Below are 19,045 nucleotides of genomic sequence, written 5' to 3' on the forward strand. Positions count from 1 at the left end.
CCGTATTTGATAGATCTTTTTAACCAAAATTGTAAAGTTAGCAGATGTCATTCTGATTTCAAATGAATCTCTGAAACTTTATTGTATTTGACCAGGTCCACTGAGCAGCGTGCTCTATAGGACATCATGTGTGAAATTGATATTGCATATAGGAAAACAGTCCTCACAAAGTTAGATTCCAAATTGATAGATTTGAGCAACTTAAGAACCTCAATTTGCTCATGGATCTCTGTGTGTTTTGCAGGGACATGGGTTTGATCTGAACTCTGGTGTGTATGTGCCTAAAGGGTGCTGTGTCATAGGTGTAATCAAAGGTCTGGCGTGGCTATGTAAACATGGAGTGCTGGTATGGGTATGTGCCCTAGAGGGGCTTCAGTGAAAGGGCTTTCATCTCTCTAATGTTGGCATGTGTCTTCAGAGAGCTGCAGGTCAGTGGTCTAATTTGGGTGTGGGATTAAGAGAGGCTGCATATCAGTGGTCTGATGTGAACCCTGACGTGGGAAGGTTATTGTGAGGTGCTACAGATTGAGGGGTTTTTACTGCATTCTGATGTGGGTGTGTGGCTGATAGGATCACATAAATACCAACTCTCACATGTGTGCACACCCACACATACACACATGCACACATTATTATTATCATTATACTTTATTTATAAAGCGCCAACATGATATAAAACAATGATATAAAACTTGTAGGAGACAAGAAAACATTTTCCAAACACATACAGGAGGAATTAAGGGCCCTATTCCCGTGGGAACTTACAATCTAGAAGGGTAGGAGGTTGAGAAACAGGAGGTGAGGACTGCAAGAGTGAGAAAGATGTTAATGCAGAGTTAGATGAGGGAAATGTTACATAAATGAAATTAATTTATTACTGAGTTGGGTGTTAGGCTTCTCTGAACAAAAAAGTCTCCAGGGAGCATTTAAAAGAAGAAAGATTAGGAGAAAACCTAACAGGACAAGGGGGACTGTTCCAGAGGGTAGATGATGCACGACAGAAGTCCTGTAGTCTAGCATGGGAAGAGGTGATAGTTGAAGATCCAAGGAGCAGGTCATTATTGGATCTTAGTGGGCGGGCTGGAGTATACTTGTTGATTAGGGAGGATAGGTAGCAGGGAGAAATGTTGGTGAGTGCTTTGTATGCACAAAATGTATGTATAAAATACTTCATGCAGAAAGCTTCTTTATTTGTTTCAAGCGTTCACTGCACTGAGCTGCTCAGGCAGCCCATGGCAGAACGCTGTTTTACTAAGAGGTGGCGTTTCCACGTCTTAGCAAATAGCGTGCGGGAAATCCAGTGCCACATGGCGCCAAGCCGGATTTACTGCACAGCTATTGGCTAAGAGGTGAAAACTTCTCCTCTCGAGCAAAACAGCGTTCTGCCATAGGCTTCCTGAGCAGCTCAGTGCGGCGAAAGCTTGAAACAAATAAAGGAACTTTCAGTAAGAAGTAATTTATTCTTCATGAATGAAAGTCCCTTTTATTTGTTCCAAAGGTCAATCCTAGCGTTTCACAAATGCTAAGATTAACTTTCATTTTAAATTACAATTTATGCATATTTAATACGATTTATTATTGTGTAATTTAAATACAAATTTTAAGTTTTTTTTAAAATTCTATTTATGGTGAATATTTTTGTTACGATTTTTGATGTACCTCAACAATACAATTTTCCTGCCTATTTTGTGTCAATGGTTAAATTATTTATTTTGTATAATTTTTAAATTACGATTTTCATTGTGCATTCTTGTAATATATGCATCTCCTTCACATACGAAAATGCAGTATACGCCCCTTAGCTAGAAACTGTTTTAAGGGTAAAAAGGAGCTTTATAGAATTCACCCAGGGAATTCTTAGAGAATGTTGCCAGCCAAGAGACCTTTAAAGAACTGGGCCCTCAGTTACATACATACATATATACATACTCATCAAAAAACATACATTCATACATACATACACGCGCACGCACACATACACACATACATACATGCATATATACACACGCACACATACACACACAGAAATACACATATATATATATTTATATACAGTATATGCATATTTATTAAAATTGTACATATGCAAGTGTTTGTTTATTGTTAATACAAATAAATTATTAGTACTGTGATTGCATAAACATCATATTTTACAAAATTATTACTCATACATTTTTAAAAGAGTAAACATTACTAAAGCGCAGTATTATGTGGTATTAGCTTTGGAAGATAGCCATATTTGAAGTTAAAAGGACACCTTGTAATTACAATATTTTCTGCAGGTTTGTAATAAATTTGAATCCACAGCCATTAAAATCGCCATTGTAACTGGAAAACACTTAGGGCCAGATTACAAGTGGAGCGATAAATATTGCTTTCAAGTGTTTTCTGTGGATGTCTCAGTGAGGGTGTGTGTGTATGTATGTATTTGTGTGTTTTATGTGGTTGTCCCTCTGTGTTTTTATGTCTTTGAGTGTTTTCTGTGGGTGTCTCTGTGTGTGTGTGTGTGTGTCTTTGTGTGTTTTCTGAGGCTGTCTCTGTCGGTGGTTCCTTGGGTGTATGTGCAAGTTTGAGTTTGTGTGTGTGTGTGTGTCCATTGTCTGTTCCTTTTTAGGACATTTTGACCTTACTACTGATTATTCACATCTTTCTACAGACTTTGAGACAAATGAGACCTTTCCGGAAGTCACCAATCCACCATTTAACCTTTAAATTATTGTTTAGGCAGTTCAGGGCCCTTCCTTTCAGCCACTGCATGCTGTTGTCATCATTTAGTTGGCATCTTCCTTGACAAAAAGATAATCAGAACTCCATATTTTGTTTTGTAAGTCTCTTTTTTTGACAAAACTGTAGTCTACCTCATTACTTGTCAGGTCAATGTAAACAAGTGCTGAGTGTCTGTGTGGGTGTCTGTGTCTGAGTGTGTTTGTGAGTTTCTTTGCGTGTCTGCTAGATTGTCTATATGTGAATCCTTATGTGTGAGAGTGTGTTTCAGTGTATGAGTGTGTCTGTGTGTTTCTGTGTTTGTGTGTTACTACCTTTACAACATTTCCAAGTTTAACTACACTTAAGAATAAAGTGCATATACGTTTTAGTCACTTGGTCAAAAATTGTACATGTCAAAAGGGGGGGGGGGCATGATCAATGGTTAAGTTAGGGGCCTCAAAAATTTTAGTGGCGGTCCTGCTCGTATTTCAAACTGAAAATAAACTGTTTTTGCTTGTGTGCTCTCCCGATGCGCATAAAATGCAGAACTTAGAAAATCGTGTGCATGATAACGTATTCCCCCACTGAAATCAATAGAGCAAACTGCGCTAACCAGCCATGAAAATATTAATATTTCACATTCCAATGTTCTTTACAAAGAATAATATGTTCTATGTATTAATAAATACATATTTCTACATACATCTTACGGTATTTTGGCACAATATATATCTATACCTATATATAGATGATTATATATAGGTATAGATATATACAAATATATATAGGAATATCGATTTATAAATCCTTTGAGAAATTTCTGCTATGTGCAGAACATTGGAATGTGAAATAATCACTGTAAATACACAGTATACGACTTTATTAAATATGAATATTGCATAAATATGCTATTACATGGTTTCCTCTACTTGACCGCAAAGGGATCCAATGCACTTATACAGTATATGTCTATATATGTATACATATGTATTTATGTGTTTATATATGACTTTAAATACATATACACATATAAATACATATGTGCACGCATGAAAACATATATATATATACATTTACAGGTATATCTCACTTTACAGTGCTTCGCTAATACAGCACTTTGTGGAGCTGAAGTTCAACCTCCAAGGATTTTGAAACAGTGCTGTAGTCATTGTGAGATTGCAAGAAAAGTGACTGGCACTATTGTGTTATGCGCTGTTCACTCTGTTTACAGCATTACAGTGCAATCTGTGTCTCAGTGTCTACAGTAATTGTCACTATTTTACAGGTACAGTTTTTATTGAATACTAATTAAAGACTGTGCTGTACCCCTAATATACTGTTTGTTAGTTCAAGCATGATTTCAAGTTTTTAAACACACTGGCAAGTGAAAAAAAAACTAAAACCACATTGTTTCACTTTAAGGCGGTTTTCACTTTACAGCAAAGCTCCGGTCCCTAACCCCGCTGTATAAGTGAGGTATACCTGTTATGTGTATATATATATATATATATATATATATATATATATATGTATATTAATTACACCAGTGGTATGCACTCACTCCTGTATATTGTATACATTGCCCAAGTGACTCCTCAAAAAATAGAACAGAATATCATAGCACAAAGAAGGGCACTCACAGGTCTCTAATCTTCAAAAAAGTATCTTTACCCCCACCATATTCAAAAGTCACCAGCCGACACTGCTTTAATTGATGATTCACATCACATATAAGTTAAGTCTATGTTTCGGCTCAAATAGTGAGCCTTTCACAAGACAATCTATGGATAAATCAAACAATGTACATTAATCTAGAGTGCTATAGAGATATGCACAAATAGATATCACAAAACAAATTCATATATAAACACCCCAATAGTCTCCCCTTATTCACACACAGTGATATTAAAAAAGCTGACAGTTAAAACATTTCCAGCAAATAAAACAATGTTATACATATAAGCCATTTCATTGCAAATGTGAATGACATGAACTTACAACATAGGTTTTGACAATAGAGGGGTTAATAACAATGGCAACCGATAACTTTCAAACTATCAATTGATAAAGCATAGTCGGTGAACCGGAAAGAATCGTAGTTAGACCTGAGATATATCCTACAAACAGTAACATCGATACAAACGCTGCCTTAGCCAGATATCTTGTTACAAGGGAATTGTTAACTATAGCGATATCTATATTTATGTGAACTGCATAAGGATCAGGGTATAAACATCCAAATATCTTATTAACCACAAATGTTGCACAAACATAAAAGAATATTGAATACCTTAACAAATGTAGCTTCTCAAGAGCCCCATTCCAAGAACAAGTGTAAAGCTCTAACAGGGTTCCCTACTAAAAATACTCGCTGCTGGACTATACGTTCACTCTGCATGTATCACCTGACTTATGGGAGTGAGAGGGGGTGTGTCAAACGGGCAACTAGCGATTTGTGGTTTATACCGGGCATATATATTACTGATGCTGAAAATTCTAATATGCTAGAGTCATTTAATGGATAGTTCCAAACACCTATATGATCCATTTCTATGAGAGTTTATAAATATATTCAAATGGTACAGTTTGCACTCAAAAATATCACATTCTCAATTAGTCATGTTGCGGTTATATTCGAATTTAAAGTGATATATCACAGCTCAGGTTGACACAGCTCATAATATGTTTAAAACATTGAATAAGAGCGAGTAGGCTAAACCTATATGATACATTCTATGAGCATTATAAATGCATTTCAGGAAGTGTAGTCTTGCATTAGAACTGTCGCATTTCCAATTAATCATATTACGGTTATTTTGGAATTTATAGTGATATACCACAGCTCATATTATGCTTTAAACAACATGGGATAAGAGATGAGTTGACTAAACAATTTATCATACATCGTGAATAAAAGGCAACCGAACAATGTTTAAATCCTAATAAACAATGAACAAAATTATTCTTTCATCCACTCTACAAAGAGAGAAAGAAATCTGGTCCCTAAGTTAATAACTACAAACCAGTCCCAAGGGACTCCAAAAGATTAACTTTAACGTGTATAGGCACAATTTTTTTTTATTAGTAACCAGGCACCATTATACAATGTATTAACCATGATGTTAATAGAACAGTGATACATCTAAGTGTGTGTTAAGACTTATAGGGCATATTGTGCCAAGCCTATGAATCAAACCGAGCCTCCCCTTTTTAAAAGTTCCTCCTCCCTATTACCACCTTTTACTGAGAGGGCGGACCTTACCTATTAGCATAGTCTCATCATAGCAATTGTATGGCCATGATCTAAAAAAGTGACGTGCCATTTGTTGATCACTCTCATGATTTTTGTAGGCTGACCTAATGGCACTCTTTTGGCCAGGCCAGGCGCGTTATAAAAGTAGTGCAGGTATTACCCATCAATACTTTCCCAGGGGCAAATAATAATGTATACCACATATTCCGAAGTGCATGCGAGTCTATGTCTAATCGTGTACTGTTTGTTCGTATAGGGATGGCTAAAATGGTCACCTGTCAGCATTGTATTACAAGTGAAAACAACTGCCACATTTAAAGCAACTGGACTTGGCTTAGGTAGCCAAGTCTGCAAATCACAGTGTGTATCATGTTTTGTTTGACTAACATGGTTCTAAGGCTTTTCCCTTTTTTATATACCATACATGGAGGTTTTACAACTTTAAAAGGTAAAGTAGGATCTTCTGATAAAATAAACCAATTTTAGCCAGTGTTTTTGACTATATTACTAGGGATAAAATGTAGTAATGAAGTTAAGTGCCTTAGGGTCTGTTTCTTGCAACTCCTACGTGTAATGATGGTGATCCCTGACTCTGAAATGTGCAATCTCATTCCACAAAATATCTTAAGTTTATATCCTCTTCCAAAATGTATCCCTCATGAGGTTAAAGGGACATTATACACTCATTTTTTCTTTGCATAAATGTTTTGTAAATGATCTATCTTTATAGGCCCATTGAGTTGTTTTTAAAAAAAATGTATAGGTTTTGATTTTTTTAAAATAACATTGCTCTGATTTTCAGAGACTCCTAACCAAGGCCCCAAAGTTTTATGTGAATACTGTCAGCTACTTTCTCCATCTTGCTCCTGTTTGTGTAAAGGGCCTTTTCATATGCAAAAGAATGGGGAGGGGGGGGGGAGGTAGGTCTTATTTCAAACTTGCAGTGGGCATGTCCTGCTACCTTTTCAACAGAGTTAAACTGGAAGCTTCGTAAGTAAGTTTGTAAACAGTTTGATACTGGATTTTAATATCAGTATCTGTGCATCTTATTCTTTATAGTAGTGTCTATTACATGCAGTTATATGAAAATGAGTGTATACTGTCCCTTTAAACTGAGCAAGTTTGTCAGCTGCCTCAGTGTTATTTCTGATAACTCCTAGTAGTTGTAATTTTAAAATTCCAAATTTCAGATGTGGAGGATGGAAACTCTGAAACTTTAACAATGTATTTCGATCTGTTGGTTTTGAATATAGTTTTGCATTCAACTTGCATTGTTGCTCATTATTGCTTTTGTAAATACAAAGATATAAAAAACTTACACCTAGATTACGAGTTTTGCGTTAGAGGCTATGCGGTGCTAACGAGCAGTTTATGCTCACTGCTCACTTACAGACAGCGCTGATATTATGGGTTTTTACAAACCCGGCGTTAACAGACAAGAAGTGAGCATTGAGCAAAATTTTGCTCCACATCTCACTCCAATACCAGCGCTGCTTATGTTAGCGGTGAGCTGGTGTAACGTGCTTGTGCACGATTTCCCCATAGGAATCAACGGGGAGAGCCAGCTGAAAAAAAGTCTAACACCTGCAAAAAAGCAGCGTAAAGCTCCTTAACGCAGCCCATTGATTCCTATGGGGAAATAAAATTTATGTCTACACCTAACACCTTAACATGAACCCCAAGTCTAAACACCCCTAATCTTACACGTATTAACCCCTAACCTGCCACCCCCGACATCTACATTATAACTATTAACCCCTAATCTGCCGCTCTGGACATCGCCGCCACCTACATTATACTTATTAACCCCTAATCTGCTGCCCCAACATCGCCGCCACCTACATTATACTTATTAACCCCTAATCTGCTGCCCCCAACATCACCAACACCTACATTATATTTATGAACCCCTAATCTGCCGCCCCCAACGTCGCCGCCACTATTCTAAATTTATTAACCACTAAACCTAAGTATAACACTAACCCCCCTAACTTAAATATAATTTAAATAAATCTAAATAAAATTCATATCATTAACTAAATTATTCCTATTTAAAACTAAATACTTACCTATAAAATAAATCCTAAGGTAACTACAATATAACTAATAGTTACATTGTATCTAGTTTAGGGGTTATTTTTATTTTACAGGCAAGTTTGTGATTTATTTTACATAAATAAAAAGAGAGAAGCGGCTCAACCTGGAAACGGAACAATAAGCATAATAGGCTTGTTCTATGGCTAGTTACCACCCAAGAAGCAGCCTCTTTTGCTCAACATGTGCCTTTCACAGAGAAGAACTTTCCTGAAGCATATCAGGTCTGATCCTGACTTCACAGTACAGTCCCAGCCCCCCCTGAAATACCAGGCAATCCTTCTCTGAACGAGAGAAACAGCAAAAACCCCAGACGTACGTTTCGGCCTATTGTGGGCCTCGTCAGTTAGGTGCAGCCAATATCCCTTTAGGCACACTGAGCACGGGTCCACGTCTGGATTCCCCGCATCACACTTAGGGAGACTTCCCAAAATGTCATAATTTGCATAAATAAAAAGAGAGAAAGCGCTCAACCTGGGAAATGAACAATAGCATAATAGCTTGTTCTATGGCTAGTTACCACCCAAGAAGCAGCCTCTTTTTGCTCAACATGTGCCTTTCACAGAGAAGAACTTTCCTGAAGCATATCAGTCTGATCCTGACTTCACAGTACAGTCCAGCCCCGAAATACCAGGCAATCCTTCTCTGAACAAGAGAAACAGCAAAACCCCAGACGTACGTTGAGCGCTTCTCTCTTTTTATTTATGCAAATTATGACCACTTAGGGAAGTCTCCCTAAGTGTGATGCGGGAATCCAGACGTGGACCCGTTGCTCAGTGTGCCTAGAGGGATATGGCTGCACCTCACTGACGAGGCCCACAATAGGCCCGACACGTACGTCTGGGGTTTTGCTGTTTCTCCTTGTTCAGAGAGGGATTGCCTGGTATTTCGGGGCTGGACTGCACTGTTAAGTCAGGATCAGACTGATATGCTACAGGAAAGTTCTTCTCTGTGAAAGGCACATTTTGAGCAAAAAGAGGCTGCTTCTAGACGTGGACCCGTTGCTCAGTGTGCCTAGAGGGATATGGCTGCACCTCACTGACGAGGCCCACAATAGGCCGAAACGTACGTCTGGGGTTTTGCTGTTTCTCTTGTTCAGAGAGGGATTGCCTGGTATTTCGGGGCTGGGCTGCACTGTTAAGTCAGGATCAGAGCTGATATGCTACAGGAAAGTTCTTCTCTGTGAAAGGCACATTTTGAGCAAAAAGAGGCTGCTTCTAGGGTGGTAACTAGCCATAGAACAAGCTATTATGCTATTGTTCATTCCCAGGTTGAGCGCTTCTCTCTTTTTATTTATTTGTATTTATTTTAACTAGGTAGAATAGTTACTAAACAGTTATTAACTATTTAATAAACTACCTAGCTAAAATAAATACAAAAGTACCTGTAAAATAAAACCTAACCTAAGTTACAATAACACCTAACACTACACTATAATTAAATAAACTTACATAAATTAAATACAATTAAATAAAATTAGCTAAAGTACAAAAAAAAACACTACAGTACAGAAATAAAAAACAAATTACAAGATTTTTAAAACTTATTACACCTAATCTAATCCCCCTAACAAAATAAAAAAGCCCCCCCCCCCCGGGTTTTTTTGTACTTTTGCTAATTTATTTAATTGTATTTAATTTAGGAAATAAGTTAATATAGTGTAGTGTTAGGTGTTAGTGTAACTTAGGTTAGGTTTTATTATTACCCAATCAAGGGAGCATTTGGTTGGCAATTACAACACCACATTTTACAGAGATCAACATTATTGCGCCCAATAGTAGGCAATTTTTTTTTTTTTTTGAAATCCATGTGGAATGTGTTTCGTTTTAGAATAGTCCACTAAATAATTTGAAATGAAGAGTATAATCTACTTCCTTCCTGCTTTAGTATTCAATAATCTGTGATATAGGGTTGATGGGTGACTCCCCAATCTCTTTAATATCACAGGCTTGTAGGATACGTTCTGCATCCTTATCGTTATAAGCGAACAGGCCATTATCATTATCCATAATGCAGAGTGACGTATAGTCCAGAGCGAGTATTTTGGTAGGGAAACCCCGTTAGAGCTTTACACTTGTTCTTGGAATGTCGGCGTTGAGACGCTACATTTGTATCATGTTAAGGTATTCAATATTCTTTTTATGTTTGTGCAACATTTTGTGGTTAATAAGATATTTGATGTTTATACACTTTGATCCCTATGCAGTCACATAAATTAAGATATCACTATTGTTAATCGATGTTACTGTTTGTAGGATTTATCCCAGGTTACTAAGATTATTTCTTGTTCCACCCACTATGCTTTAATCAATTGATGTTTGAACTTAATCGGGTGCCATTGTTATTAACCCCTCTATTGCTGAAATTATGTTGTAATGTTCATGTTATTCACATTGCAATGAAATGGCAATAGATGTATAACATTGTTTTATTTTGCTAGAAATGTTTTAAATGTCAGGTTTTCAACTGTCAGATTTTTAATATCACTGTGTTTTAATAAGGGGAGACTATTGGGGGTGTTTATATATGAATTTGTTTTGTAATAATCTATGTGTGCATATTCTATAGCAGTGTTTTTCAACCAGTGTGCCGTGGCACACTAGTGTGCCGTGAGAGATCCTCAGGTGTGCCGCGGCAGACTGACAACAGTGCGGGGGTGTCCCTCTTTAAAATTTAGAAATACTGGGAGGTAGTGTGACAGGCTCATCAGGCATCATTTTAAAACCATGACGATTGACATTAATTCATAGACAATCATTATGATTGTTTGTGAATGAATGTCAATATGTCATGTATAGTTTGTAGGAGGCATGGCATGACAGCACAGTACAGTGTGTGTGTATATATATATATAATATATATATATATACTAGTCCTAAAGGCCCGTTCACACGAGGCCATTTTTTGCAGTACAGCGGTCCCACCCCTTGCGCTCTCTCCTTCCCCCTCTCTTTGTCTCTCTCTCTCTCCCCGTCTCTTTTGCTCTCTCTCTCCCCCTCTCTTTTGAGCTTTCTCTCTCCCCCCTCTCTTTTGCGCTCTCTCTCTCCCCCTCTCTTTTGCGCTCTCTCTCTCTCCCCCCTCTCTTTTGCGCTCTCTTTCTCCCCCCTCTCTTTTGCGCTCTTTCTCTCCCCCCTCTCTTTTGCGCTCTCTCTCTCCCCCCTCTCTTTTGCACTCTCTCCCCCCTCTCTTTTGCGCTCTCTCTCCCCCCTCTCTTTTGCGCTCTCTCTCCCCCTCTCTTTTGAGCTCTCTCTCTCCCCCCTCTCTTTTGCGCTTTCTCTCCCCCCTCTCTTTTGAGCTCTCTCTCTCCCCCCTCTCTTTTGCGCTCTCTCCCCCCTCTCTTTTGCACTCTCTCTCTCCCCCCTCTCTTTTGCGCTCTCTCTCCCCTCTCTTTTGCTCTCTCTCTCCCCCTCTCTTTTGAGCTCTCTCTCCCCCCTCTCTTTTGCGCTCTCTCTCCCCCTCTCTTTTGCGCTCTCTCTCCCCCCTCTCTTTTGCGCTCTCTCTCCACCCCTCTCTTTTGCACTCTCTCCCCTTTCATGCCCGGTCAAGCCCCATTCGCGGGCATCACGCATGACCATGCCCCTTCACGTCGACCCACGCCCCTGCTCATGCCCGACCATGCACACTTCTGCCGCGGGCTGGCAGATCAGCTAGGGACTCTCTCAAAGGCCAAGGTGTGTTTGTCTCGTGCCTTTCTCTACTGCGCATGACAGCTTCAGACAAAACCCACACCTGGCCTTTTATAAATAGGATATACACTGTATATATATCCTTTATTAGGCTACAATGTGTGATTTTGTAAAAATCTTTGGGATGGTGGTGTGCCACAGGATTTTTTAATGTAAAAAAGTTGTGCCACAGCAAAAAAAAAGGTTGCAAATCACTGTTCTATAGCACTCTAGATTAATGCTACATGTTTTCATTTAACCATAGATTGTTCTGAGAAAGGCTCACTATTTGACCCGAAACATCGACTTAACTTATCTGTGATGTGAATCTTTAATTAAAGATACATTTTTGAAGATTAAAGACCTGTGAGTGCTCTCCTTTGTGCATGAAATATACAGTATATACATAAACATCTTTAGATATGTATATTTATGTATCTTTATGTTAAAGGCCCTTTGCCTGCCTTTTTTTCTCTAACACCCTGAGACCTCATATCTTTGAGCCCTTTTTTTGTGCATTTAAAAAAAAAAATATTAGATGATGTTATTATGTGTAACTGTACTTTATAATGTATTCTTGATGTGTTTTGTGACACTTTTTTGTTTTGCAAAACAGTTAACCAGGATGAGGTAATCGTGTACGTGTTTACTTTCATCTTGTAATACGAGTGGTAGACCCAACGCAGGCAAACACCCGCGATAAACCCTTCATCCAAGACAGTATTGTGCAAAATTAGATTCATAGTTTTTTATAATCTTGGCTCTCATGCTGCCTTTTGAAACTAAGGAGGATGTGAAAAAATAAAAAAATATAACCTATACTTCACTTGTCTTTTCAGAAGTAATTAGGTCAGCAGCAAATAATACTGTTCATACAAGCCTGTGCAAAATTAATTGTATTAACATTTTTAGATCTTAGAAAAAAAAACATATTAGTAATATGTGTCAACAACCCCCTGCCAGTGTTACTACTGTAAATATTCTAATGTACTGTGTATCTGTCAATAAATCTACCTTGGTTAATACCTTTCTTTTGTGTTGTAGGTTTGGCAACATCCCAGTGATCACTTTCTCGCACACAGTATAATTTATAGCTTAGCCTGTTTGTATTCTTCTTATCTAGGCAAAATAAGAACAACATTTGGCAATGACACTCTGGAATATATAATGAACATTTGTAGAGGACATATTGACTTCCTAGTTCGATTGCCTGATAAGCTCAAGATCCATATCCTGTCTTTTCTTGCTGAAGATGACATCCAGAGAGTGGCAGACACATGTAAGACGTTCTATACGGTAAGCAACAGGTAACTTCTCTTAACATCATGTGAACTCTGATCTTGCTTTATTTAAGTGAACATAGTTAATATGATCCATTGATGAAACAGCTGGTTTAATATATTGGAAGAAATCAAGAAACTTATATTTGAAGCAATAGTGAAAAATAAAGACAAGATCTCTCTATAGTAGCCACATACTCATAGCTTTCTCCAGGGCTTCTATTACTCTCACATTGGGACAGATGACCTAAACCTCTCTGCTCTGGTGAGATGATCTAAGAAGTCGGTACTGTGAGGTCCCCCAAAGAATTTTAGAAAGGCAAATTTAAGTTTGAGAGCTAAACAAATTCTAGATGTAAGCCGATGGAGTGCAAAAAAATTGCTCACATTAGCAGAGTTCTTCATTTCTTCCGTCCAATACTATTTTATTGATACTTAAAGGGATACTAAACCCAAATTGTTTTCTTTAATGATTCCAATACAGCATGCATTTCTTCATTCTCTTGTTATCTTTATTTGAAAAGCATGAATTTAAGCTTACGAGACAGCCAGATTTTGGTTCAGCACCCTGGATAGTGTTTGCTTATTTGTGGCTACATTTAGCCACCAATCAGCAAGCGCTACCCAGGTTCTGAACCAAAAATGGGACGCCTCCTAAGCTTTACATTCCTGCTTTTCAAATAAAGATAACAAGAGAACAAAGAAAATTTGATAATTGCATGCTCTATCTGAATCACTAAAGAAAAAAAAATGGGTTTAATATCCCTTTAACCCCTTAATGATCAGCGAGGTACAGGGTATGTCCTCCTAAAAAAGTCCTTAAAGACCAAGGACGTACCCTCTCTGCATTGGACATCGATGGCCGTAATCGTTGGTGGGTGGGAGTCGATGTGGGAGGCGGGTGGGCGGCCATCGGTGTCTGCCTTGCAGAGTTGAGAGGCGGGGACGTGGGCAGAGCCATCGGGAGTGCGGACGGGCGTGTGCACGAGGCGGGAGCGGGTGGGAACCGCTACACTATGGAAAAATGTTGTGATAATAAGTGGGAGGGGGGAGGAAATTGCTAAATAAAAGATCTAAGATGGCTCCCAATAAGGTAGAGGTGGAGGGTTAGAGAGCTGTTTGGGGGCATCAGGGAGGTTGGGGGCTAAGGGGGGATCCTACACAGCAGAATAATTAAAAAAAAAAAAAACACCAAAAAAAAAAAACACCTTTTATTTTAGTACTGACAGACTTTCTGCCAGTATTTAAGATGGCGGGGACAATTGTGGGGTGGGGGAGGGAAGAGAGCTGTTTGGGAGGGATCAGGGGTCTGATGTGTCAGGTGGGAGGCTGATCTCTACACTAAAGCTAAAATTAACCCTGCAAGCTCCCTACAAGCTCCCTAATTAACCCCTTCACTGATAGACATAATACACATAAATGTCTGCTATTTCTGAACAAAGGGGATCACAGAGAAGCATTTACAACCATTTGTGCCATAATTGCACAAGCTGCTTGTAAATAATTTCAGTGAGAAACCTAAAGTTTGTGAAAAAGTGAACAATTTTTTTTATTTGATTGCATTTGGCGGTGAAATGGTGGCATGAAATATACCAAAATAAGCCTAGATCAATACTTTGGGATGTCTTCTAAAAAATATATAAATACATGTCAAGGAATATTCAGGGATTTCTGAAAGATATCAGTGTTCCAATGTAACTAGCGCTAATTTTGAAAAAAAGTAGTTTGGAAATAGCAAAGTGCTACTTGTATTTATTGCCCTATAACTTGCAAAAAAAGCAAAGAACATGTAAACATTGGGTATTTCTAAACTCAGGACAAAATTTAGAAACTATTTAGCATGGGTATTTTTTGGTGGTTGTAGATATGTAACAGATTTTGGGGGGGGGGTCAAAGTTAGAAAAAGTGTGTTTTTTTCCATTTTTTTCCTCATATTTTATAAAAAAATTTTTTAGTAAATTATAGGATATGATGAAAAAAATTTTATCTTTAGAAAGTCCATTTAATGGCGAGAAAAACTGTATATAATATGTGTGGGTACAGTAAATGAGTAAGAGGAAAATTACAGCTAAACACAAACCCCACAGAAATGTAAAAATAGCCCTGGCCCCAAACGGATATAAAATGTAAAAATGCTGTGGTCATTAAGGGGTTAAGCATAAAACCTTTTACACACACACACACACATATATATATATATATATATATATATATATATATATATATATATATATATATATATATATATATATATACTGTATATACACACACACATAAAATTAGGACCCCTATTCAGTCCAGCCCCTTTGTCATGCCATTTCCCTTTAATTCGGTGGCTAAACTTTTTACTTATTAATAAACCTTAATTTCCTGTTTTTTTATGCAAACTAGCCAGCAATAACCATTTAGTTCAGGTCTCATAAAGATAATATACTTGTAATACAACAGCAATGAATTCACCAATGGCACTCTCTGCGCTATCCATTTTATAGGATTTCAGCCAAGTTAAGAGGCTTTGGTGAACATTGTTTAACCATTCACGTGTAATACTAGATTGATTCTTTGTGGATGAGCACAAGCTAGCACACCCTGATCTATTGATTGTGGTCCACTTACATTCTAGGCCAAAGTGTTTAATCAAGCATAGGAATAATTATGCACTGTTCATTGTTGATTCATTTTGTCTAATTTTGCTGTAGTTTCATTATGAAAATTGTCCTTATTCCTCTGCTCCAAGAGAGAGGCTTTTGTTTATCTCACTTTGCTACACATCGATTATTTAGGTCAGTTTAGGATCTGATCTTTATCTCGTCTTAACTGACTACATTTTTACAAACTCTTTTTGCTTCCACATAAAAATATTGATGAGTTGCAGCCATTGATAGGAAGTTGATATAAATCATTGAAGCAGGTAGAGAAAGCTTTAAAGTGATAGTAAATGCAAGCGTTTAAAAAATGCTAGGATTATACATCATTAAAAATAAACTGGACTTTCAGTGAAAAAAAAGGGTGCTAAACTTTACCAATAAAGTGACGTTTCCACCTCTAAACCAATAGCGTGCTAGCATAAAGAACATAGTCATATGACTAGCACATCTATTGGTTTAGAGGTGGAAGTGTCACCTCATTGAGAAAAGAGTGCTGTGCCATGGGCGGCCAGAGGTGCTGACTGTAGCAAGGAGCCGCGGCACAGAAAGGGTGAGTTTAGCACTTTTTTTTTTTTTACAAACATCACTGAAACAGCAGATTCTTTTTAGTGATGGTAAATCCAAACGTTTTTTAAAGCTCGGATTTACCATCACTTTAAAGCTTTCTCTACCTTGTTCAATGATTTATATCAACTTCCTATCAATGGCGGCAACTCATCAATATTTTTATGTGGCAGCAAAAAGTGTTTGTAAAAATGTAGTCAGTTAAGACGAGATAAAGATCAGATCCTAAACTGACCTAAAGAATCGATGTGTAGCAAGGGCACTTTAAGGGCAAAATGCTATTATCTGCAGTCAGTTTGTACCTTGCACTACTGATTTTTACGAGTGAACATCTTGCTTTACAGCTGTGTAATAGTGACAAGTTTTGGGAAGAAATAAAATCTAAACAAGAAAACCGTAAAACTGCTTATTCTGCACGTTCTGCAGCTTCTTCAAGGGCAAAAAGTTATGATCGAACACACTTCCCAGTTTGGATGATAAGAAGGAAGACTACTTGGTTTTAATGAACAATGATTCTTGAGAATAAATGTTATTGTACCTGTTAATTCCCTATACAGTTAAAACACATTATTTTTTGTATTAAAGACACAAACTTTCTGCTTCCAAGAACTGTGAGGCACCTCAGTGAAATGAATGCAATCTTTGTATCCCAGTTGTAAACCAAGTACCTCAACTATCTAATGCAGTGTTTGCAGTGAATGCTACATGCATTGTGGACTACTTCAGTGGCAAGTTCTGCATTCTATTCTGATTATAAAATAATACGTTGTAGGTGAGTTATTGTGTTACTAAATTTAATGCTACTATTATGTAATTATTGGGATAATGGGTATTAATATTAATATGTTAATATAAAAACAAACAGTATGTAACATTCAAATCTGATTATACTTATTTTTTTAAACTGGAATCCAAATCCAGCCCTTGAGATTCACAAACAGGGCAGAATTCAAGAATTTATTTGCTTGAGGTGGATTAATCTGCTCTTGCCATTGTAATTAACCAGTTTGTGCTGAAGTTAGGAGTCCTAGCCATACCGTTGTGCATTTCCTGGAGATTATTTAGGATGGAGAAGTTGGTGGTTTAGTTCTGGCTAGATCTGGAAGCTAAGTCAAAATACATTGAGGGCAGATCTAGATTAAATCTGGGGTGGAGTTAAAGGGACATGAAACCCACATTTTTTCTTTCATGATTCAGATAGAAAATACAAGTTTAAACAAATTTCCAATTTACTTCTATTATTTAATTTGCTTCCTTCTCTTGTTATCCTTTGCTGAAAGGTTTATCTAGGTAAGCTCAGGAGAAGCAAAGAACCTAGGTTCTAGCTGCTGATTGGTGGCTGCAGATATATAATGATTGTTATTGGCTCACCCATGTGTTCAGTTAGAAACCATTAGTTCATTGCTGCTCCTTCAACAAATGATACCAAGAGAATGAAACAAATTAGATAATAGAAGTAAATTAGAAAGTTGTTTAAAATTGTATTCCCTATCTGAATCATGAAATACATTTTTGGGGTTTCATGTCCCTTGAATGAAAAATGAATGAAGCTGGGCAGGGAGTTAGGCAGAGCTGGTTTGGGAATGGGTTGATTGAGAGTGTGGCTAGGTAGTCCTTGGACAACCAGAACTTTTATAAGGTCCTTATGAATTGTGGGAGATATATATTTTGTTTGTGGTCCTCCAGTACATAATCTAGGCCTAATGTTTTTACATATATTTGATATAATTAATTAACTTTTCTAATTGAAAACACCAAAATAATTGCCTATACTGTTAGATTACTATAAAATTCAATAATGTTATCATATTAATATACACACTCCAAACTATGAAAACTTTGCATTAGCAAGATTACTTGATTAAAGGGACACTGAACCCAATTTTTTTTCTTTCATGATTCAGATAGAGCATACAATTTTAAGCAACTTTCTAATTTACTCCTATTAATTTTTTTTCTTCGTTCTCTTGCTATGTTTATTTGAAAAAGAAGGCATCTAAGCTTTTTATTTGGTTCAGAACTCTGGATAGCACTTTTTTATTGGTGGATGAATTTATCCACCAATCAGCAAGGACAACCCAGGTTGTTCACCAAAAATGGGCCGGCATCTAAACTTACATTCTTGCATTTCAAATAAAGATACCAAGAGAATGAAGAAAATTTGATAATAGGAGTAACTTAGAAAGTTGCTTAAAATGTCATGCTCTGTCTGAATCACGAAAGAAAAAATTTGTGTTGTGTCCCTTTAAGCTTGAGGTGCAGATGGATGTAATGATTACCACCAATAGAGAGGTTTGGATGACATTAAATCTATACAGAAGGGGTCAATTCATTTAGAGGTGAATGCTATTAACTATGCATTATGAAGGGCCAAATGCAGTTATCCCTGCACATTGCATAGTTATTGCTGTGTACAATTCACCTAAAAACTATGCATGGTGCAGGGCTAACTCATCTCTTCTTGCAGGAGATTCTCACTTGGTTTGACTCTTCATAATGCATAGTTAATGAAAGATTTCACATTGCCTACAATTCACCTGCAATTCATCTCGTTGTGAATAGTACTGGCAGATATATTTTAGTAAAAATAAGCAACAGTTTTATATAATGGGTTGAATGTATTTCCTCTTGCTATGCCAAAAAAATGTTCATGAGTATATTTTTGTATAGACTGTAGACTGTGAGCTCTCCGGAGCAGGGCCCTCTTCCTCCTGTACTAGATTTGTTTAGTTTTGTTATGTTTTGTATTTTATCACAAATCCTTGTCATTGCATACCACTATCACTGTACCCAGCGCTACAGAATTTGGCGGCGCTATACAAATAAATGATAATA

At 37.3% G+C, this 19,045-nt stretch overlaps 1 protein-coding gene across 1 annotated transcript in view; it reads left to right on the forward strand.

The window, feature by feature from the left end:
• The window catches only part of LOC128652517 (F-box only protein 36-like), a 98,583-nt gene extending 81,870 nt beyond the window's left edge, over window positions 1-16,713 (forward strand). The window contains exons 3-4 of the mRNA XM_053705452.1: window positions 12,842-13,014; window positions 16,555-16,713. Of these exons, the coding sequence (XP_053561427.1) occupies window positions 12,842-13,014; window positions 16,555-16,713 (332 nt within the window). The remainder of the gene's footprint in view (window positions 1-12,841; window positions 13,015-16,554) is intronic.
• Window positions 16,714-19,045: the final 2,332 nt, after the last annotated feature.

This window comes from Bombina bombina, chromosome 3 (genome assembly GCF_027579735.1).
Source record: "Bombina bombina isolate aBomBom1 chromosome 3, aBomBom1.pri, whole genome shotgun sequence".
In the NCBI taxonomy this organism is placed as follows: Eukaryota; Metazoa; Chordata; class Amphibia; order Anura; family Bombinatoridae; genus Bombina; species Bombina bombina.